The sequence below is a fragment of the Canis aureus genome, chromosome 9 (genome assembly GCF_053574225.1).
Source record: "Canis aureus isolate CA01 chromosome 9, VMU_Caureus_v.1.0, whole genome shotgun sequence".
Lineage (NCBI taxonomy): Eukaryota > Metazoa > Chordata > Mammalia > Carnivora > Canidae > Canis > Canis aureus.
Genome location: NC_135619.1, coordinates 56,768,150 through 56,790,790, shown reverse-complemented (window position 1 = coordinate 56,790,790; position 22,641 = coordinate 56,768,150). Strand labels below are relative to the sequence as shown.

Genomic DNA, 22,641 nt, shown 5'->3' with positions numbered 1-22,641 from the left:
CCAGGATCACGCCCTGAGCCAAAGGCGGACACTCCAACTGCAGAGCCACCCAAGTGTCCCAGGGCTTCGGCTTCTCATATCATGGCAGTCAGATTCTGAGAGGGAGCATTTTGAGAGGAAGCATCTATAGTGTCCCAGGAGAACTAATAGATCTAAAGGCAGGGAACATAGAACTCATTTCACAATGGGAGGAGTGTCAAATAATTTTGTGTTTTATTTTAAAACTGCTATAGTGATCCAAGTAGTGGGGATAGCATTAAGGTAGATATTTAGTGAAAACTGGCAATTTACCACTCTGCAGATCAGTGTTTCTTGTCCAGGCACTAGCCGGGACCAGCATCAGAATAACCCGCAACAGAGACTCCTGAGCCACACCTTAAACCAACTGGATTAGAATCTCTGCTGGTGGGGCCCAGGAATCTGCATTATTTAAGATGCTCTCTAGGTAATTTAGAATCTTACTTCAATTCTCAAAACATTTTTGTGAAGCACATCCATATTAAAGCTAAGACAAAGAAAAACAGACATGTTGTATCCAAAGAGACTCAGTAAACCAAGGGTGGAGCCATAACTATAATTTGGATATCAAGTTTAGGTTCGCTGCTGTAGAAACTTTCTTCTACCCCTTATCGTCAGTCCTCTGGAGTCTTTTTTGAACACAGAGCCAGGTGCAGCCATCCTCCAGGGACTCATTAGGATTCTGGGAGGAAGGAACTGAGTCAATGGTTTTGTCTGAGTGTCTGTGACAAAGCGTATCTCAGGTAGCCTCCAGTTGGGTCCCAGTGGGGCTGAGTTGGGAGAGTGCTTGGACAAAGATGGAGAAAAGCAGGTGTAGGAAAATGTGTGTACAACTTATGATAGAGACATCTGTAACATAATGAGAACTTGGCCTGTAGGGCGTGTTCAATGAATGGCAATTCCCTTCTTGCCCAATTTGGGGTTTATCTCAGCACAAGTCAGAAGCAAGGAACCCGGCAAATACAGTTCCAGGCCAGATCTTTATTTGTATATCCAACTGCTTATTTGACATCTCATCCCGGATGCCTCATAGGCAACTCCAACTCAACAGGTCCATCCCCAAACAAGCTTTTGATCTCCTATCCCCACCCAATTTAATCTAGGAAAGAAAAATCCATTTAATCGAGGAAAAAAAAAACCCTCTCTCCCCACAAAATCCCAAATCCATGTATTTGCATCTCCAGCGTAGGCTTTCTAGTCCAAGTTGACATCATCTTTTGGTGCAATAGCTTTCTTGTCTATCCTTCCTTCTTCCAGTGTATCTTCCACACGGCAGCCAGAGTAGTCAGACATAACATAAGAGTTGAATAAGGTCACTTTTCTTCTTAAAACCTTTCAGTGACTTCCCAATGTACCATGAATAGCATCTACTCATCCTACCATGCCCTTTAATGTCCTACAAATCTGGCCCTTGCATACACCTCCAAGCTCATCTTAGGGGCCTACTGCCACTTACAGCCCAAGTTGGAATCTATCTCGAGCCATCTCACTCCCCGCTGGCATAAGCCACTTGATGTAGCTCTCAGACTATCCATTAGGCCTGCTGTTAACCTAAAGTGTTCCTAAGCTACTGCCCTTTCCTGATGCAAGCCACTCCACTCATGCTACTTTGGTGCTTTATAGAGTCAAGCAAGGGGAACAATTGCTTTTCCTCCTTTTTGGTATTTAACCTCTCTTGCAGAGATCTACAATTTTAATCAGACAGTCTGGCTGCTATCAGAAAGGAAGGGAGGAGTTCCTGTATACTTGAAAATAGTCGTAAGCACTCCCTTTCCACTAAAAAAAATCCCAAATGCAATGATTCTTCCCTCCAAGCCTACTGGTATTTATTTCCTAGTTGTCTCCACCATCTTTGAGGACTTGTGTTCTCATGGAGTCTCTCTTGCCCTTGCCCTACATTTGTGCCATGAATGTCCACAGAAAGATGCAATTGAACTACGCTCTCTAATCAGATTTTAGCTTAGCTGTTTATATGTCTGTAGCTGTCTCATGGTTCTCATTAGTACTACCTTAGTTTAGGTCTGAATTACATTTCACCTGAGGTGTGCAACGACTTCCTGACTGGTCTTAGAAAATTTCTACTAATCCCACCTTCAGACTTAAGATAGAATGTTCTTTCTAGAACTTGGACCTCATTGTATTGCTTTCCAGCTTGAAGCCATGGTTCCTCCAATGTCTACACGATGAAGTTCGAGCTTCTTAGAAGAGTATTCCTTGTCCCCGATGGGAATTTCTTCCTGAATCCTGTGTAATGTTCTTGATTTTTTCCCTGTTTCATTGGAGCACCTTTTTGAGTAATTTCTTAGAAAAGCTATAGATGAGGGAGATATTATCTGCATCCTTGCATGTCTGAAAATGACTTTTTTTCTACCCTTCTATTCAGCTGATATTTTACCTGGCTCTACAATTTTGGGTTGCAGATAGTTTTCCTTTAGAATTCTAAAGGTTTTACTCTACTGAATTCTAGCACACATTGTTGCTTTTGGTAAGACTGATACAATTCAGGTTCTTGTTCTGTGGTCATTGACTTGTTTTTTACCCTCTGGCAGCTTTTATGGCTTTCTCCCTCTCACCATCTCTCTCTCTCTCTCTCTTTAATTTCTAGCTTTACTGAGATATAATTGATGTATAACATGTAAGTTTAAGGTGTACAACATGATGATTTGCTACATGTATATTTTGTGAAATGATGCTATGCCACTGTCTTTGTTCCCAGTGTGAGATTTCAGGAAGATACGCCTTGGTAAGGATCTTTTTGCACTTATTACTCTGGTCCCTGGGGGTGGGGGTGGAGCCTTCAGTCTGGAAGGCTGTGCTCTTTAACTTTAAGACAATTTTTGGAATTGTTTCCAGGATAACTTACGCCTCTCATTTTCTTTATTCCCTCACTGTAACTCCTCGTAAGTAAAAAAGGAACTTCCTATATATTCTTATCTCTATTTTTTCTTGTAATTTTTCTGGTAATTTTTTATGATTTTGTTTTTAAGTAATTTCTATACCCAATGAGGGGCTCAAACTCACAACCCTGAGGTAAAGAGTCTCACGCTCTACTGACTGAGCCAGCCAGGTACCCCTTCCCTATTATTTTTATTGAGTCTAATGGCAGAATTATTTTACTGTATCTTCCATCCCTTCTACTGAGTTAAAAAATTAATTGGGCAACCCCGGTGACTCAGCAGTTTAGCGCTGCCTTCAGCCCGGGGTGTGATTCTGGAGACCTGGGATTGAGTCCCACGTCGGGCTCCCTGCATGGAGCCTGCTTCTCCCTCTGCCTGGGTCTCTCTCTCTCTCTCTCTGTCTCTCATGAATAAATAAATAAAATCTTTAAAAAAATAATTAAAAATGTTGTTTGTAGCTTTATTGAGGTATAATGAACAAATAAAAATTATATAGACTTATGGTTACAATATGGTGTTTTGATAGATGTGTACATTTTAAAATGATTACCACAATTAAACTGATGAACATATCTGTCACCTCACAAAGTTGGCTTTTTTTTTTCCCTTATGGTGGGTACACTGAAGATCTACTCTCTTAGCAAATTTCAAGTATACAAAATAGTATTATTAACTATAGTAACTATGCTATACATTAGACCCTCAGACCTTATTCATCCTGTGTAACTGAAACTTTGTACCCTTTGCCCAAAATCTCTCTGTGTCCTCATTCCCCAAGCCCTGACAACCACCAGCCTACTCTCTTTATGATGAGTTCAATTATTTTAGATTCTGCATTTAAGTGGGACCATGCAGTATTTGTCTTTCTGTGCCTGGCTTTGGATTTTTTAGTTTCAGTTTGATCAAAGTTGGGACTGCCTATTCTGTTCACTGCCATATTTTTGGCACTTTAGACTGGTGCTTAAAAGACAGAAGGTTCCGAAAACATAATTGTCAAATGCACAGATAACGCTTTAAGAAGAGGTTTCATATTTTTTTCTTTTAAAAAAGATTTTGTTTATTTGAGAGAGAGACGAGAGAGAGAGAGAGAGAGAGAGAGACCACATGAGCAGAGGGAGGGGCAGAGGGAGAAAGAGAATCTCAAGCAGACTCTGCTGAGAGCAGAGCCCTCCTGGGACTTGAGCTCTGAGATCCCCGAGCTCAGGACCTGAGCTGAAACCAAAAGTGGGACACTTAACCTACCCAGGCCACCAAGGCACCACTTCTCTCCTTTTTTTTTAATAGTGTATTTGAGGAAGCACACATAATGTTAAGAAACATGGCTTTTAAATTCTGATGATTGGGATTTGAATCCTGGCTTCTGCACTTACTATCAGTCATGTAAGCCTTTTGTGCCTTAGTTTCTTCATCTTGAGTTTGTTGAACTATAGCTGACAGCGTGTTCTCAATAAATATCTATTGTCACCATTGTTTTTACTGCTGTGAGAAATGTCTTCTCAGATTTGTCTCAGGTCACTAATGGTGGCTTGGTTAAAAAGTTCTCTTCTGTTCTCTGTGAAGTGTTTGGCTCCTCCAGGCTCATTTCCACCCCATTTATTAATCTCGGTTTCCATCTTTCACGTTATAAGCATTCTTTTGCCAGTAATTCTAGGTTGCATGTTTATGCTTAAAAGCGAGACTGAAAATCTGATTGGGAGCCTGTCCTCTGGCAGACTCTGCTTTAGGGCAATTGTGTGGGAGAGCTGTCCATTTTGCTGTTGGGCCATAAAACGCCATAAAGATTATGGAGGTCTTTCTTGTTTTAGAGTTTTTTAGCTTTTTCAAAGAAGAGTCTTTAAATAGGTTAGGTGGGACCTTGGCTGCTGACATTATGCATGAATAGGGCAGTGGATTAACATTTCTAGGTGTAGATCTCCAATAAATCCTTCTGTTTTTAGCCTCATGTTTCATTCTTGCCACATCCATCACTTCCCATGACAATCCCATGCCCTTCAGATGTTCTACAGGGCAAGGAAGCTATCTTCAGATATATGCTTCCTGTAAGTACTCTCACATTTGCCTTCCTTCTCCTTTGTCTTTTTCCTTCTCAGAATTCCGTAACTCACCAGACCACCCCTGTATCCTCATCTATCCTCTCTGTCCTTGTGGATTTATGTATATCAAAAATTCCTTTCCCATCTTTTAGGGGTCCCTTAGAAGGGAGAGGAAATAAAGCTTAGGTTCAATGTATCATTCTTAATCATTGCTCCATTTAGCATGTATATCTGTGCAAGAGCTTAGAACAAATAAATACTCGTTGAGTGCTGAGTCAGCCAGACAACAAATAGTTTCCCATCTCTGATGGAGAGAAAGAGTCTGGTGAAAGCCGCAAACTCAACAAGGCAGGGATCACTTTAAGTATTTGAAGCATATCTTTCCTCATTCACCTAAATTTTTATTTGACCACTTTGAATCTGGGATTTTATTAATAGTGCACCTTCTTTTCTAAAATAAAACTTAGGAGGGGTAGTAGAATTAACAATTTTGTTTTCAGAGTGAGAGAAAATGGAGAGTAGCTATCAGCAACAAAGGGATCAGAAATGATTTGTGAGTGCAGCCACATGGAGGGAAACCTACAAGCCGGAGGTCTACCCTCTCTTAGTGATTTGAGCACTTTCCACAAAGAGCTCATCAAGTGATGGGCACTGAGTTTCCTGAGAATTTGTCTCTAGCAAGTATTTACTCACAAAACAGAAGGCAGCTGAGCTAAGCCTGGCAGACAGTTGGAAGTCTAATTGTCTAGGTCATGGGAACCATCTCAAGTTAAGTGTCTAATGAAAGTAACAGGACATGAATTTGGAGAGAGTGAGAGCGTCAGGGTTATATACAGGGCAAGAATATCACTGAATTTTAATGATGCCAGAAAAACAAAAAAGAGCCAATTGATATTCGATGTCATAGGAAGAACAAATTGCTCCTCAAGCAATTATGTACTCTAACATCCCCAAACACTGGAACAATTTCCATTTTTGTGAGATGTATTGTCATTATTATTTAAGATGAACCTTTGATGAATTCAATTGCAAATTAAATAAGCACTAATTAGCTTGCCAGTATTTCAGCAGCAGTTGCAGGTCTCTTTTATGTTTGCTTGTAATAAATGTGGGTTTTTTTCTAAAGGTCAATAGGCAGAAGCTGACCCATTAAAAATGTGTAGTCACATCTGCAAACTGGTGGATGAAATGCATCTAAAACAGAAAGATTAATTTACTGCTTAAAAGGCAGTTTAATTAATTTATTAATACTGACTCGAATAACTTAAGGGCTTAAAAGTTATACATTCAAGAGAGTGAGCCTGTTTGACTGATTATAAGAATTTAAAAACATGATATGCATTTATTCAACAAATATTTATTGATTGCTTTCTGTGTATTGATCTATGATTCTAGGAGCTAGGGCTATAGCCATAAACTAAACAGGCAGAAATTTCTGCTCTTTTCATGCTTATATTCTAGTGGGGAGAGAGGGACAATTAAAAAAATTAGTAAAACACAGAGTATATTTGATAATAATAGTAAATGCTATGGGGAAAAGGAATGCCAAGAAAAGAAAGAACTCAAAAGTGGAGACGGAATGGTGGAGGGTATCAGAGAAGGTCTCATGGAGGAGACAGTTGAGCAGAGGTGTGAAGAAGGTGAGGGAGAGAAATGTGTCGCTATCTGAGGCAAGAACAGTGCAGGCTGAGAGACCAGCTAATGCAAAGGCCCTGAGGTGAGAGTATACCTGCCATGTTTCTTTTTCTTTTCTTTTCTTTTCTTTTCTTTTCTTTTCTTTTCTTTTCTTTTCTTTTCTTTTCTTTTCTTTTCTTTTTTTTTCTATATATACCTGCAATGTTTGAAGAAAGAAAGGAGGCTGTGTGGCTGGAGTTGAGACAGTGGGGGAGTAGGAAATGTGGGAGAAGTCAGAGACCTAGTGGGGAGCCAGATCATATGTGTCTAATAAATCATCAGAAAAACTTCATCTTTTTACTTTTATCAGAATGAGATCAAGAATCTTGAGAGGAATGGTATAATCCAACTTATTTTAAAAGTGCGACTGATGAAGTATTGAACTCTACACCTGAAACTAATGATGTACTATAAGTTGGCTAATTGAATTTAAATTTAACAAATTAAAAACAATAAAAGAATTAATCTGGCTACTGCTTTGAAAGTAAACCAAAGAGAGCAAAGGATGGAAACGAGGAGACCAACAATAGAGAGGATGGTGCTTTGGACAAGAGGAGGAGCCCTGGAGATGCTAAGAATGGTTGGAGTTTGTATAGATTTAAAAGGTACAGCGAATGGAGATTTCTCATGAATTGGATATGGGTAAAAAAAAAAAAAAAAAAAAAACAGGAATCAAGAACAACTCCAAGATTATTTCTGGTCTGCAACTAGAAGGATAGAGTTGGAACCTTATTTCTCTTCCTCCTTGCCCCAAGAGTAATTGAGACTTGATATGGGTGAAATCACCAAAAAAATATGAGAGAAGTAGTATTGGAGAGGTCAGAATCCATTGGCATTGATTGAATGAAATAAAGTAATTTATATAAAAATGTTTAGCATAAGAGCCTAGTAGGCACTCACTAAAATGTAGATTATTTACACTTAACAGTTGCAAAGAAAAAGTGCTCCTACCTATTTTTTGTTCTTCAGATTCATCACTGTTGAGGAATCTTGGCTAAATAGCAGTGATTAGTTCATAAAACTGTTCAGAACTTACATGATTTAGAATATTTTGTAAGCATTTTTTCCCTAGAACTCAGACTCAGCAAATATTCTTTTATGTTCTATCAATTTTGATCAAGGTGAAAAGCCCTTACTTAAAGAATTAACTTTTGCAAATTATGTTACAAGAAATGGTTAACGGATTCGTGAATTATTCTTTCTTAGAGATGAAAAGTCATTCTGGTTTACTTTTCAGCTTGGCATAGATATGAAAACATTTATTCAGACTAAATCCTCTGGTGTAAAATGCATGATCATTTGAGGCCATTGCTCTAGGAGAGTGACTTTCAGTGCTTTGGGGAACTTCTCTTTTAGCTAAAGTAAAAAACTCACTCTTGAGGATCATCCTAGTTACACTTTTAGTCAGTTGAAGAAATACAAACATTTGTATGATGTTGAGGACCTTTGCAATAACGCTACCATCTCTCTCCTACCAAGAGTCAGTTTGGGACTGCTCTGCAAATGATTTCTCAATTGTTATAAAAAGTAACCCTACCATTATAGATTGCTGTGACTTAAGTATTAGCCTGTTTTTTCCCTATCAGTGGCTCTGGTAGTAAGAGATGCTACTGGTCAGTAAATTTGGATTTTTTGTGCTCTCCAACTATCCTGAGTTGTTGACACACTCTTTCAGTCTGCAGATTCCTAGGACTGAAGTAGACTATCCTCTTGTGATCGGCAAGAAGCCAGCATGCACACAATTCTGGAAAAGTTGCTCTCTACTCTTTCTCTTCAAATCCTTCTGTGACCTTCCTCACAGCTCTCAAGGACTCCACAAAATGGTCACAAGCCACTTCCTAAGCTGTGGAGACACAGGTGTGTGTCTTAGGAGGGAGGGATGACCTGCTTCGGTTGCTTCCCCAGCAACCAGTTGGCTGCCTTGGCATGGGTCTGGTTTGACGCCCAAGCCAGGAACTCTAAGAGTATGTGTATCTTTGCAAGTCATTTCTCACTCTGTGAGCAGAGCAGCCTAGCAGACAAACCTCCTCTGGTTCTCTACCTTAGGAGGCTCCCTTCCCCTCCAAGAGAGCTGCTCTGAAGGCTCTGCTTGGCAAGCCCAGAACGGAAGATAAAGCATGCCAGGTTGATTAGGTCTTTGGGTTCAATCTCAATCTCGCTGCTCTCTGAAGAGGTCCAGTGCCTGCCAAATAGTAGATGCAGATGAGCAGTCATGGCACAGTGGCTGAGACATGGGTATCCAGGACTAAAATAGGGCCAAGGGTGGGCAAAGGTGAAGTAAAAAAAGCATAGAGGTGAGTTGAAGAGGCAACAAACTGTGATGGGTTATATAACTGTTACTAATATTTCCATGGTAATTCTTCAGTGAGCCATCCTTAAACTTCTGAGTCAGGTCATGTTTTCCACAATATGATTTCAACACAACACACTTCTCCAATGCTATCCTTTGGCCCAAATTATGTTTTGTTGTTGTTGTTGTTACTATTCTTTGAACACATCCTGTGTTTTTCTGTAGCCTCGCCCTTGTTCTTTCTCTCAAAACACCCTCTCTGTCTGTTGCAATTCTATCCCTCATCTGAAGCCCATCTCGAATGCCACCATTTTAATGAGACCTTTGCTGGTCACCCAGCTAGAAATGGTATCTTGATTCTCTAAATATCACTCATGGATCTTTTTACATTAAACTTATAGTTACTTACATTTCTCCTAAATTTGACTGTAACTTCTTTAAAAACAGAAGTTGTGTCTTATCCTTATAACATTCAATAGGTGCTCAGTTCAGTAGGTGCTCAGTAAAATGTCTGCAGAATAAGTGAGTAAATGAACACTTTGTACAAGTTTGCTTAAGATTAGCTATTTCTCCTTAGAAAAGGATACACTATGGATTGTAAAGGCCTGGGGGTTAGGACTAAAGTTGATTTCATTTAGGCTTAAGATTCATATGGAATCACAACTCAAAAATAAAAAGACTAACAGCCCAATTAAATAATTGAACAGACACTTGACAAAAGAAAATATACAAATGGTTATTAGGTACATGAAAAGATTCTCAACATCATTAACAATCAGGGAAAGACAGAGTAAGACACAAAGAGATACCACTTTATAGCAACTAGAATGGCTGAATCAAGAAGATTGATAATCCAGTGGGTGAGTGTGAAACTGCTAAACCTCTCTGGTTTGAATAGAAAATGTGATTTAGGGGGCAATATTTCCTATGAAGTTAAATGTACATCTATCCTGTAACCTAACAACTCTACTCCTAGAGTTTTACACTAGAAAAATAAATAGATCTGTGGTTGTCTGTGGAAGCTGGGGCATGAGGGAACTTTCTGAGTGATGAAAATGTTCTAAGCCTGGAGTAGGATAGAGAAACAGAATTTTGCCCAAACTAATCAAACCATACACTGCATGATATTTATTGTATATAAATTATACCTCAGTAAAAAAATAATTTTGTCCAGCATCAACTTAGAAAATCATGTATTCAGCACACCTGTGGACCTCAGACATGCCAAAAAGAACTCTACCACAATTTTTCAGCCATCTAATTGTATGATTTTATGAAGATCATTGAGTAAAAGAACACAAAAAGCTTATTCTTCTGTAAACCAAGATGGCAGTGCCATGACCTTTAGATTTTAAATGATTAATTTGATCAGCTAATGGCAACAAAAGCTTATTTTTGTTGAGACATGTTCTACAAACTCAAGGATATTGTCACAGAGATGTCTTCTTCTTAGGAGATAATTGTAATAGTAAGTGGGACTATTATAGTCATTTTCAACAGTAAGTTAAGTGCTTATTATTGTGGGTTACATAATTTAGACCTTAGAGAACTCTGGTTATTATGGAAGGCATTGCATTTCAGTGTGCTCTTTCCTTTGGGATTATAAACATCAAGAGCTTTTCTTTCAAAATAAGATTAAAAGAAAACAAGATAATCAAAAATAGAAAGCATAAAAATGGAAAATGAGATTGCATATCTTGATTGAAAAAAATCAATAAGTAAAAAATGTTATTAAACTCCTGAGCTAAATTTAAAAGGCTTTAAAATGATAGCAATGATTGGAGAATAGTTCTCACTTTAGATGTTGTACTTGTTTTGAATTAGATTCTTTTTTTTGAGAAGTGACCTTGAAAAAAAGATGATAAACTGAGTGCAAGTTTGACTGTTTGTGTTGACTATTAGAAATGACTGTGCTCTTTCTCAAGTATCTTAATGAGGCAGAAATATGTATATCATCCATTTCTCTTCTCTTTAGTTGGAGTTTCAGGTTTTCTACGTCTGGCTTCTATACCAAATCACAGCCAAATCATAGCTATTTGTTATGCAGTTACAACTGATTCAATATTTATTGAGTAAATATTGCTGTCTTGTCTTTTGAAGTGGAGGAATTAAAATCTAGCTAATGGGAAGAAGATCTGTGGGAAATACAGTAACAAAGATTTTAACAAAAGTTCAAGAGAAGAATCAAGGTGATGTCACAAAGCCATGCATGGTTACATGTATTTTAAGACATGTATTTTAAGACAACTGTGCCTGAAATTTGAAGAGTGAGATAGAATTATTTGTTCACATTTTCCTGCTACTGGCTTTGCAAATGCTGCCATCTCCATTGTCTCCCTTCCTGTGCTTTGTAGTTTTCTTTTTAAATTAAATTTTAATTTTCATTGAAATAATGCAAGCTACATGGATTTAAAAAGCAAACTACATTGGGAGCTTGGTAATATAAACAGGAGTCCCCTGAGTAATTCCTCCCCACAGTCTTGTTTTCTGTTGCCCCAGAAACAATTACTTTTAACTTTTAATAGATATTTCTTTCCATAATTGTAAATATTTCTTGATTTATTGGTTTTTGGTTCACCTATTGACTTCCTTCTATGGAAGATGAGGATTTAGTTCTCTTCCATTACCCTATATACATATTCTCCTGACACACTCTCTCATCTCCCCCAAATAGTTTAGGACATATTTGGTTAAACCTATATTTAGTATTTTGCTTATTACAACTCTGCATATCTTGATTTCATTTTCTTTCTTATGTAGCTTTCTTTCTTTATGTAATCTCTCTCTGTGTGTTTTATTTACCTTCCTTGGTTTGAGTGGACCTCTTGCTAAACCTTGCATATGCTCTAAAGTTCTCTAAAACATCTACCAAAACAGTTTAATACAGTCAATCCTGTCAGATAACATAGCAATCTATTTTATTTCTGAAACTTTCCCCAAGAGCTCTCCTTCTGCTCTAGAATAGTCATCTTAGTCTTAAGATTCCCAGGATCTCTGGTCATCCTGGGAATTCCATTTGTTTCTTTCCTGTGTTGATCACTGTTTCTGAATACCTCAGATTTCTCTTTCTTTTCTTTCCAAAAAACGGTGAATTGGAAATCAAGGTTTTGAGACTTTTCTTATCTGAAAATGTCTTTATTTTACCTTTATCCTTGATAGTTTGGAAATCACTTTCCCTCAGAATTTGAGGGATGTACTCTATCACTTTCTAGCTTTCAGTGTTCCTGCTAAGAAGACCGATGGCATTCTAATTCTCCAGTCTTTACAGGTAACATGGTTTTTCTCTTTAGGAGCTACTAAGATATTCTCTTTATCACAGCAGTTTCATATCTTATGATGTACTTCCATGAGCTCTTTTTCATTCATGAGAATTCTTTATGGGTCTTTTTATTCTGAAAACTCATTCATTCATTTATGGGAAAATATCTCCCACAATTTCCTTTTTTTTTAATTTTTTTTTTATTTCCCCCTCCTAAAACTTTTGTTAATTGGGGTTGGACTATGTAGTTTGAACTTACAATTTTCTTATCTTTTCTCTCCTCTATTCCATATCTTATTTTTTGTATGTTCTCTTTTCTGGGAGACGTTTTCCACTCTATTTTTGAAAACTGTTTAATTTTGTGTATGTGTTAGCTGCCATATTTTTTTCCCCACTATAAACAAAATCAATTGACAAAAAACCAAAATGGGAAAGGGTAGTTATGAATGATACCATATATAACGATGTAATAACTATGGTCTGTAAATAACTATAAAAATTGTAGGGCAAGGAAGCATAAAACCTTATTAGGAAAAATGCAGAAAAAATAAGAAAATAAATACTTAAACAGACAAAGAGATAGCAGGATGTCCCCCACCTCACTCATAACTAGAGGAATACAAAGTAAAACTACATGGAGATATCATTTCTTCTCTAATACCAACAAGAATGTTTGACATTAAAGTGTACACAGGGGCAGCCTGGGTGGCTCAGTGGTTTGGCGCCTGCCTTCAACCCAGGGCCTGATCCTGGAGACCCGGGATCAAGTCCCACGTCAGGCTCCCTGCATGGAGCCTGCTTCTCCCTCTGCCTGTGTCTCTGCCTCTCTCTCTCTTTCTGTGTCTCTCATGAATAAATAAATAAAATCTTAAAAAAAAAATAAAGCGAACACAGTATATTTTGGCAAGGCTGTGAAGAAGCAGGCATTCTAATAATGGGTTGGTGGAACTCAGACTGGTAAAACCCTTTGGTGGAATGGGCTGCCAAAATATACTAAAGTTATATATACATTTACCTATGACCTTGGCTACCATATTTTTCATTTCCAAGAACTCTTTCTTTTCTCCCCAGGCTTATTGAGATATAATTGACATATAGCACTATGTAAGTTTAAAGTACACAATGTGATGATTTGCTAAACATACATTAAGATTAGTTAACACATCCAGTAACTCACATAGTCAACACTTCTTTTTGTATGTAGTGTGGTGAGAACTTTTAAAATCTCTTAGCAACTTTTAAATATACAGTATGGTATTATTCAGGTACAGTCATCGTGCTGTACATTAGATCCCCAAAATTTATTCAACTTCTAATTGGAAATTGTATACCCTTTAACCAACATTTCCCTATCCCCCACCATCACTGCCCTCTGCCCCTGGCCAGTCTATTCTCTGTTTCTATGATTTTGGCTTTTATAAATTCCACATGTAAGTGAGATCCTGTAGTATTTGTTGTTCCCTGTCTGACTTATTTCACTTAACATAATGGCTTTAAGGTTCATCCATGTTGTTGCAAATGGTAGGATTTCTCACAACTGAGTAATACTCCACTATATAATATATATATTCCACTACACACACACCATGTTTTATCTATCCATTCATTGGTGAACACTTAGTTTGTTTCCATGTTTTCATTATTGTAATAATGGTGCAGTGAACATGGCATTGCAGATATCTCTTTGATGTAGTAATTTTATTTCCTTTGGATATACAGCCAAGTAGGATTGCTGGATCATATGATAATTCTAATTTTAGTTTTTTTGAGGAACTTCTGTACTGTTCTTCATACTGCCTGTACCAGTTTACATTCCTACCAAGAGCACACAAGTGTTCCTTTTTCTTCATATCCTTGTCAAAACTTGTTTTCTCTTCTCTTTTGTAATAGCCATTCTAATATGTGTGGGATGAAATCTCATGGTTTTTATTTGCATTTTTCTGACAGTGACCTTGAACACCTTCTCCTGTACATATTGGCCATTTGTATGTCCCCAGACTTTATTCAATTTGTAACTGGAAATTGCCTCTTACTTGTAGCTTTGGATATATCCCTGTTTATGTTCTTTGCCCATTTTTTGGTATGTTTTTTTATTGGAATTCGATTTGCCAATATATAACACCCAGTGCTCATCCTGTCAAGTGTCCCCCTCAGTGCCCTCACCCAGTCACCCCCTCCCCCCACCCACCTCCCCATCCACTACTCCTTGTTCATTTCCCAGAGTTAGGAGTCTCTAGTGTGCTGTCACCCTCACTGATATTTTCACTCATTTTCTCTCCTTTCCCCTTTAATCCCTTTCACTATTTTTTATATTCCTTGTATGAGTCAAACCATATAATGATTGTCCTTCTCCAATTGACTGACTTCACTCGGCATAATACCTTCCAGTTCCATCCACGTTGAAGCAAATGGTGGGTATTTGTTGTTTCTAATGGCTGAGTAATATTCCATTGTATACATAGACCACATCTTCTTTATCCATTCATCTTTCGATGGACACCGAGGCTCCTTCCACAGTTTGGCTATTGTGGACATTGCTGCTAGAAACATAGGGGTGCAGGTGTCCCGGCGTTTCACAGCATCTGTATCTTTGGGGTAAATCCCCAGCAGTGCAATTGCTGGGTCATAGGGTAGCTCTATTTTTAACTTTTTGAGGAACCTCCACACAGTTTTCCAGAGTGGCTGTACCAGTTCACATTCCCACCAACAGTGCAAGAGGGTTCCCCTTTCTCCACATCCTCTCCAACATTTGTGGTTTCCTGTCTTGTTAATTTTCATCATTCTCACTGGTGTGAGGTGCTATCTCATTGTGGTTTTGATTTGTATTTCCCTGATGGTGAGTGATGCAGAACATTTTCTCATGTGCTTATTGGCCATCTGTATGTCTTCTTTGGTGAAATTTCTGTTCATGTATTTTGCCCATTTCATGATTGGATTGTTTGTTTCTTTGCTGTTGAGTTTAATAAGTTCTTTATAGATCTTGGATACTAGCCCTTTATCTGATATGTCATTTGCAATTATCTTCTCTCATTCTGTAGGTTGTCTTTTAGTTTTGTTGACTGTTTCTTTTGCTGTGCAGAAGTTTTTTGTCTTGATGAAGTCTCAAATATTCATTTTTGCTTTTGTTTCCCTTGCCTTCATGGAAGTATCTTGCAAGAAGTTGCTGCGGCCAAGTTAAAAAAGGGTGTTGCCTGTGTTCTCCTCCAGGATTTTGATGGATTCTTGTCTCTCATTTAGATATTTCATCAATTTTGAGTTTGTCTTTGTGTATGGTGTAAGAGAATGGTCTAGTTTCATTCTTCTATATGTGGCTGTCCAATTTTCCCAGCACCATCTATTGAAGAGACTGTCTTTATTCCAATGGATAGTCTTTCCTCCTTTATCGAATATTAGTTGACCATAAAGTTCAGGGTCCACTTCTGGGTTCTCTATTCTGTTCCATTGATCTATGTGCCTGTTTTTGTGCCAGTACCACACTGTCTTGATGACCACAGCTTTGTAGTACAACCTGAAATCTGGCATTGTGATGCCCCCAGCTCTGGTTTTCTTTTTTCAATATTCTCCTGGCTATTCGGGGTCTTTTCTGATTCCACACAAATCTTAAGATGATTTGTTCCAACTCTCTGAATAAAGTCCATGGTATTTTGATAGGGATTGCATTAAACATGTAAATTGCCCTGGGTAGCATTGACATTTTCACAATATTAATTCTTCCAATCCTTGAGCATGGAATATTTTTCCATCTCTTTGTGTTTTCCTCAATTTCTTTCAGAAGTGTTCTGTAGTTTTGAGGGTTTAGATTCTTTACCTCTTTGGTTAGGTTTGTTCCTAGGTATCTTATGCTTTTGGGTGCAATTGTAATTGGGATTGATTCCTTAATTTCTCTTTATTCAGTCTCATTGTTAGCGTATAGAAATGCCACTGACTTCTGGGCATTGATTTTGTATCCTGCCACACTGCCAAATTGCTGTATGAGTTCTAGCAATCTTGGGGTGGAGTCTTTTGGGTTTTCTATGTACAGTATCATGTCATCTGCGAAGAGGGAGAGTTTGACTTCTTCTTTGCCAATTTGAATGCCTTTAATGTCTTTTTGCTGTCTGATTGGTGAGGCTAGGACTTCCAGTACTATAGCAGTGGTGAGAGTGGACATCCCTGTCGTGTTCCTGATCTTAGGGGTAAGGCTCCCAGTGTTCCCCCATTGAGAATGATATTGGCTGTGGGCTTTTCCTAGACAGCTTTTAAGATGCTAAGAAATGTTCCCTCTATCCCTACACTCTGAAGAGTTTTGACCAGGAATGGATGCTGTATTTTGTCAAATGCTTTCTCTGCATCTATTGAGAGGATCATATGGTTCTTGTTTTTTTCTTGTTGATATGATCTATCATGTTGATTGCTTTACGAGAGTTGAACCAGTCTTGCATCCCGGGGATAAATCCTACTTGGTCATGGTGAATAATCTTTTTAATGTACTGTTGGATCCTATTGGCTAGTATCTTGAGAATTTTTGCCTCTGTGTTCATCAGGGATATTGGTCTATAATTCTCCTTTTTAGTGGGGCCTTTGTCTGGTTTTAGAATTAAAACTGGCCTCAAAACGAGTTTGGAAGTATTCCGTCCCTTTCTATCTTTCAGAACAGCTTTAGTAGAATAGGTATTGTTTCTTCTTTAAATGTTTGATAGAATTACCCTGGAAAGCCATCTGGCCCTGGACTTTTGTGTCTTGTGAGCTTTTTGATGACTGCTTCAATTTCCTTCTGGTTATCAGCCTGTTCAGGTTTTCTGTTTATTTCTGTTCCAGTTTTGGTAGTTTGTGGTTTTCCAGAAATGCATCCATTTCTTCTAGATTGCCTCTTTGCCCATTTTTTTAATTAGAATATTTGTTGTTATTGTTTTTATTATTGAGCTGTAGGAGTTCCTTATTTATCTTTGTTCTGAGTCTATTATCAGATATATCTGAGTCTATTATCAGATATATTATCAGATCAGATATATATATATATATATATATATATATATATCAGAGTCTATTATCAGATATATCAGATTTGCAAATATTTTCCTATTCTGTAGGTTGCCTCTTCATTTTTCTGAATGTCTCCTTTGCTGTGCAGAAGTTTTTTGGTTTAATGTAGTCCCACTAGATTATTTTTGCTCTTGTTGCTTTGTGCTTTTGGTGTCATATCTAAAAAATTCATAGCTAAGACCTATGTCAAGAAAGTTTTCCTGTTGTTTTATTCTAGGAGTCAAAAGCTTTTTCTTGTTTTCAGAATATCACTATATAAGTAGTTAAGTTATGGATGAAAAGCTATCTCTCTGAGGATATTTGTTATAATTTTATTAAAGTTTTCTTTTTTTAAAATTTTATTTATTTATTCATGAGAGACAGAGAGAGAGAGAGAGAGAGAGAGAGAGGCAGAGGGAGAAGCAAGCTCCATGCAGGGAGCCCGACGTGGGACTCAATCCCGGGTCTCCAGGATCACACCCTGGACTGCAGGCGGCGCTAAACCGCTGCACCACCAGGGCTGCCCTTATTAAAGTTTTCTGTTTCTTGCTTTACCTCTATTCCTTTAAAGTTCTCTTCTCTGTTCTAGTCTCTGTTTTTCATGACAACAGCTTTCCCCTAAGGTTTGGGGACCCTTGGATGCCTGTTCATGTTTGTGGAGGAGGCTTATGGAAAGCTCTATGTGTGTTGGTTTGTTGCCTGATGGGCTTTACTTCAGTATCTTTGGGGAAATATCAATGAGCATTTTTTGTAGGTTTTTCTTTTGTTAGGATTGTCAGCCTCCCCAGAACTGTAATCTCCCGCCTGGAAGGCATTAACTTTGGTGACAATACTCTGTGAGTTGAGTGGATAAGAAACTTGTTGGTCTTATATTTTAGTATGTAAACTTTTACATAATCCTGTTTGCAGAATAGTGTTTCATTTCTACCCTCAATGGTGCCTATTATCCTTCAACAGTGGTGATGTCACTTGAACAGAAAGTAAACTCTAATCTTCTTCTGGGGTCAATAAAGAGTAGTTGTTCACCTGTGCAGGTTGGGAGAGGAGACCTGGGGGAACAGGTGAACATTTTAAAGACTTCTGACTTCAGTGTCACCTACACCTCACCTGCAGAATAATTAAGACTTAACTGATGAAACAGTTCCTAGATTTTGTGATTTTGAATCAGCATAGTTAGCATGCAGTTCTCTCTTGGTTTTTCAAGACACTTACCACTTACTCATATGTCACCTCTTCCCCTCACTTTGTCATTGAAAATTTATGCTTTTTAATTTATGCTCTTTTTTTAATAAAGTATTCCCATTTTAATGTTGTCTAAGGAAGGATCAGTGAAAATTACTTTGGAGGGGAGGATTATCAGAAATCTCCATTCTATTTATTGAGATTTACTCCATACTTATACCTCCCATTACCACCTACATCCCAAAACATCTCAAATACATCTCTAGCCTGATCTCTCCTATTGCTTTCACATCTGTAGGTATCACTGCTTGGATGTGTCCCAGGTGCCTCATAATGTGATTGCTATTTAAAGGCTATAGCATTTACAGAAGTGTGATTCAAATATTTATTGTGTACCAGGCTAATTTTGCTAACATTTAGTAAGATAGCACTGTGTCTCAGCCATTGTAAGATGAAGTAGAACTGTAGAAATAAAACACAAATCCTGACCTGTAGAAGCTTCTGGAGAGATAGACAGAAACATGTTCCTGGTGCTTTGAGATACATACATACATACATAGAGGTACTGGAATATAGAAGAAAAAATGTATATCTTTACCTAGGGAGGAAGGGTTAAGAATAACTTCAGAAAGAAGGTGATTTTTACTCGAATGTCAAAGTGGTAATAAGTGTTCATCAGATGGATAAGGTTGTGGTAGGATTTTCCAAGCAGTATGAAAAACAAGAAAACAAGAACTTAACGTTGCCATGTACGGAGCATTAGGGGAGCTAATATGCCTGGATCGTTGGTCTGGGGTGTATAGTGGTAGAAGAGACAAAGCTGAAGATTATAACAGAGCCTTGCATGCCACACCAAGGTCTTTACCCTGAGGGGTATAGGAGACCAGCATTACATGTTAAAATCCTACTTGCATTTTAACACACAGAGGTTTGGGGAGGATGGAATTGAGAGGGACCACTATAGAAGGCAAAGGGAAATTTGGAGGCTCTTGTCATCTAGACTAGTGCTATCAAAGGATGGTGCCCATTGGCTAACTTATTTTTATGAGTCCTTGACAAACATAAGAAGCTTATGGTATAATGCAAGCACACTGTTCAGTGGGGCAACTGTGCTCTCATGGGAAGATTTTCTCCATAAAGGAAGCTGTATTTTGATTCCTGAGCCAGCCATTCATCTTGTAGAAGACCCCCAATTTGAGTGTATGTGGTCTTTATTATTGGTCTTTAAATTCTTCCAATGTCACATATTCACAAGCAAAAAATGTTTGAGTACATGACTTTAACATATACACATTTATGAGCTTTACATACATATTACTGTAATACACATAATACAGATTATAAAAAACTCTAAACATAAATTTAAAAAGGATAAGATGAAAATAAATAAGTAACATTTTCTTAAAATTTCACTAAAGTGAAAGCAGTGTAATTAAATATACTTCACTAATTTAAAAAATTGCTGTTTAACCCTTTCTGATGTAGGTATTCCAAAGGTCTGCTTCTGGTTCAGTTTATTTTGGTTTTGGTTTAAATGGCTGTCAATGAAAAAGTTACTTCACAAAGATAGATGGTTCCACATGGAATAAGGCCAGCTTGGCAGTACTTACGAAGTTAAGATTCTCATCTCTCAATCCAATTCAGGAATTAAACACATGTTTTTATTGAAATTCATATTCTCAGATGTCAATCAGTTGTCTTTGCACACTAACCTAAAGGTGTTTCATTTTCATATTTTATACAAATGGATTTTAAATACACTGTAATTATTAATTTGAAATATATTTCAACAGGGTAAAATTCAATTTCTGGCTTTAAAAAAACATAATTTTCATAAGTGACATTCACCATTCTCATCAGGAAAATCACATAACATGGAAATGTTTTTAAATACTTGTTTCTAAAGGCCCTTTCCAAAGCACAAATTTCTTCAGAAAAACAATATTCATTAGTGAAATATCACCTTTATCTTGAAGGGGCAGTTAAAGTTGTCTTTTAAAAGTATCTTCTGTGTTTAAAAAAAACACAGAAAAGGTCAACACATTTTTTTTTCACTTGTGTTTTTATAGAAAAAAAAAACATTCTAAGTACTTTGCCATGAGTTAACAAAGAACCCCCATGTGGTACAGTAGATTTTTCAGGGTCACTTTGCTTTCTCAGATGGAACCTATCTGTTGAGAAAATAAGGTTACGAATTCACTTAACTAGGTGTATTTAATCTGAAAGGGAAGCACAATTTTTTTTTTTTTTGGGAAGCACAATTGTTAAAAGTGAGAGTATAGATGTTAAGTCTTTGAACTGTGGATCACCCATTATTCCCTGGGGATGCATCCATTCCCTACCTGACACCTGAGGGACCGTAGTCATTTGTGGATAAAATAGTAGCAAAACTTGATTTGCTCTCATTTTTAAAAACTTAAGTATAAATAGAACTTCTAATATTTCTTCTTGCCTCTAATGGATTAGCTTGTATCTCTCCTGAGGTGCTATGTTCTTCTTTGGCAAGGACTTGACCAGATGCTCAATGGTGAGATTCTGAACAAAGGCAAAACCAGAGAAGAGGAGAGATGGTACTGATAAACATACTTGAGGGAGACAAAAATTGTCAGAACTTGATCACCTATTAGATATGGCGATAGGAATCAAAGAAATGCACAAATAGATATTTTTTCTGCTGTTTTAAAAATAATTATGTCCCATCTTTTCCAGTGATTGTAAGTTTTACCAGAAACGAACCAAACTATACTCTTCCTTCTTCATGCCATGCATTGTGCAGTGCACATTCACACACATCTCTGCATAGAGTGCCTTCTACCTATTTGTAGATCTATATCTCAGAATTTTTGCAAATAGCAGCTGCTCAAAGCTGTCTGTTTTTTTTCCACAAGAGGGCCTCTATGAATGTCCACACCAAGGTGACTTCCTGATGAGGCATCAGGATGGCATGGTGGAGTGTAAGGCCTTCTGAGTCTCAAAGAACAAGGACTTTCTTCCAAGCAGTAGCCTAAACCGCTGGGCAGGAGAGTACTGGTGAAAGTCTTCAGCCAAGATATCAACATTCCCTACCCATAAGCATCATCTACTCCTCTTAGTGACCCCTTCATTCCAAATAAAATAAAATAAAATAAGGACTGACATAGTCTTTTGTATGCCTTACTCACAGCAAGGTTGGTCCACTGTACACTCCTCCAAATGCATCTTTGTCGATAGCTGACAGGTATTTATTCTTGTTCAGGTAACTAGAGAGAGAGAGAAAGAATGAATTAGGTGAGGTTAAGCAAATTAATATAAATACCAAAATGAAATGTGAGCATAGTCTCCCTAGCTATTGTTTTTTTGTTGTTGTTGTTGTTGTTTTGTTTTGTTTTGTTTTTGTTTCTTTTTTTTTTTTTTAAAGATTGATTGATTTGAGAGAGAGAGCAAGAGAGAGAGAGCACACGCACAAGCAGGGGCAGGGGCGGAGGGGAGAGGAGGGAGAGTATTCAGCTTGATTCTCTCCAGCAGACTCTGTTGAGCTTGGAGTCTGATGCAGGCCTCCATCCTATGACCATGAGATCGTGACCTGAGCCAAAATCAAGAGTCAGATGCTTAACTGACTGAGCCACCAGGTGCTCCTATTAACTGGTTTTTAAGAATTTGGAAAACACCTACCTTCTTCTGGCTTAAGCACTCAAAACATCCTAGGTTTTAGTTGTACAAAGTTTATACATATTATGGCAGATGTCTTTGGAAGTGAGCACATTTATGATATAGTTTGCATATCTAGATTTTATAAAAGTTGCCTAATTCCCTATTTGTAGGCATACCTCAAAGATACTGCAGGTTTGGTTCCAGACCGCCATAAGAATGGATTTTTTGGTTTCCCAGTGCATATAAAAGTTATGTTTACACTATATTACTGTCTTATAAGTGTACAATAGCATTATGTTTAAAAAACTAATATACGTACTTTAATTTTAAAAAAATGCTAACCATCATCTGAACTTATAGGAAGTCACAATCTCTTTGCTGGTGGAGGATCTTGCCTCAGTGTTGATGGCTGCTGACCGATCAGAGTGGTGGCTGCTGAAGGTCAGGTCAGGGTGAATGTGGCAATTTCTTAAAATAAGACAGCTGTGAAATTTGCTGCATTGATTGACTTTTCTTTTCAAGAATGATTTCTCTGTAACATGTGATGCTGTTTGATAGCATTTTACCTATAGAACTTTCAAAGATGAGGTCAGTCCTCTCAAAACCTGCTTCTGGTTTGTCAGCCAAATTTATGTTATATTCTAAATTCTTTGTTGT

At 37.7% G+C, this 22,641-nt stretch overlaps 1 protein-coding gene across 2 annotated transcripts in view; it reads right to left on the bottom strand.

Annotated features, from left to right (window-relative positions):
* The window catches only part of TSHR (thyroid stimulating hormone receptor), a 151,487-nt gene that overhangs the window by 7,123 nt on the left and 121,723 nt on the right, over positions 1-22,641 (bottom strand). For both annotated transcript variants that reach the window (XM_077910239.1, XM_077910238.1), the window contains one exon: positions 21,516-21,593. In XM_077910239.1, coding sequence (XP_077766365.1) covers positions 21,516-21,593 — 78 coding nt within the window. The remainder of the gene's footprint in view (positions 1-21,515; positions 21,594-22,641) is intronic.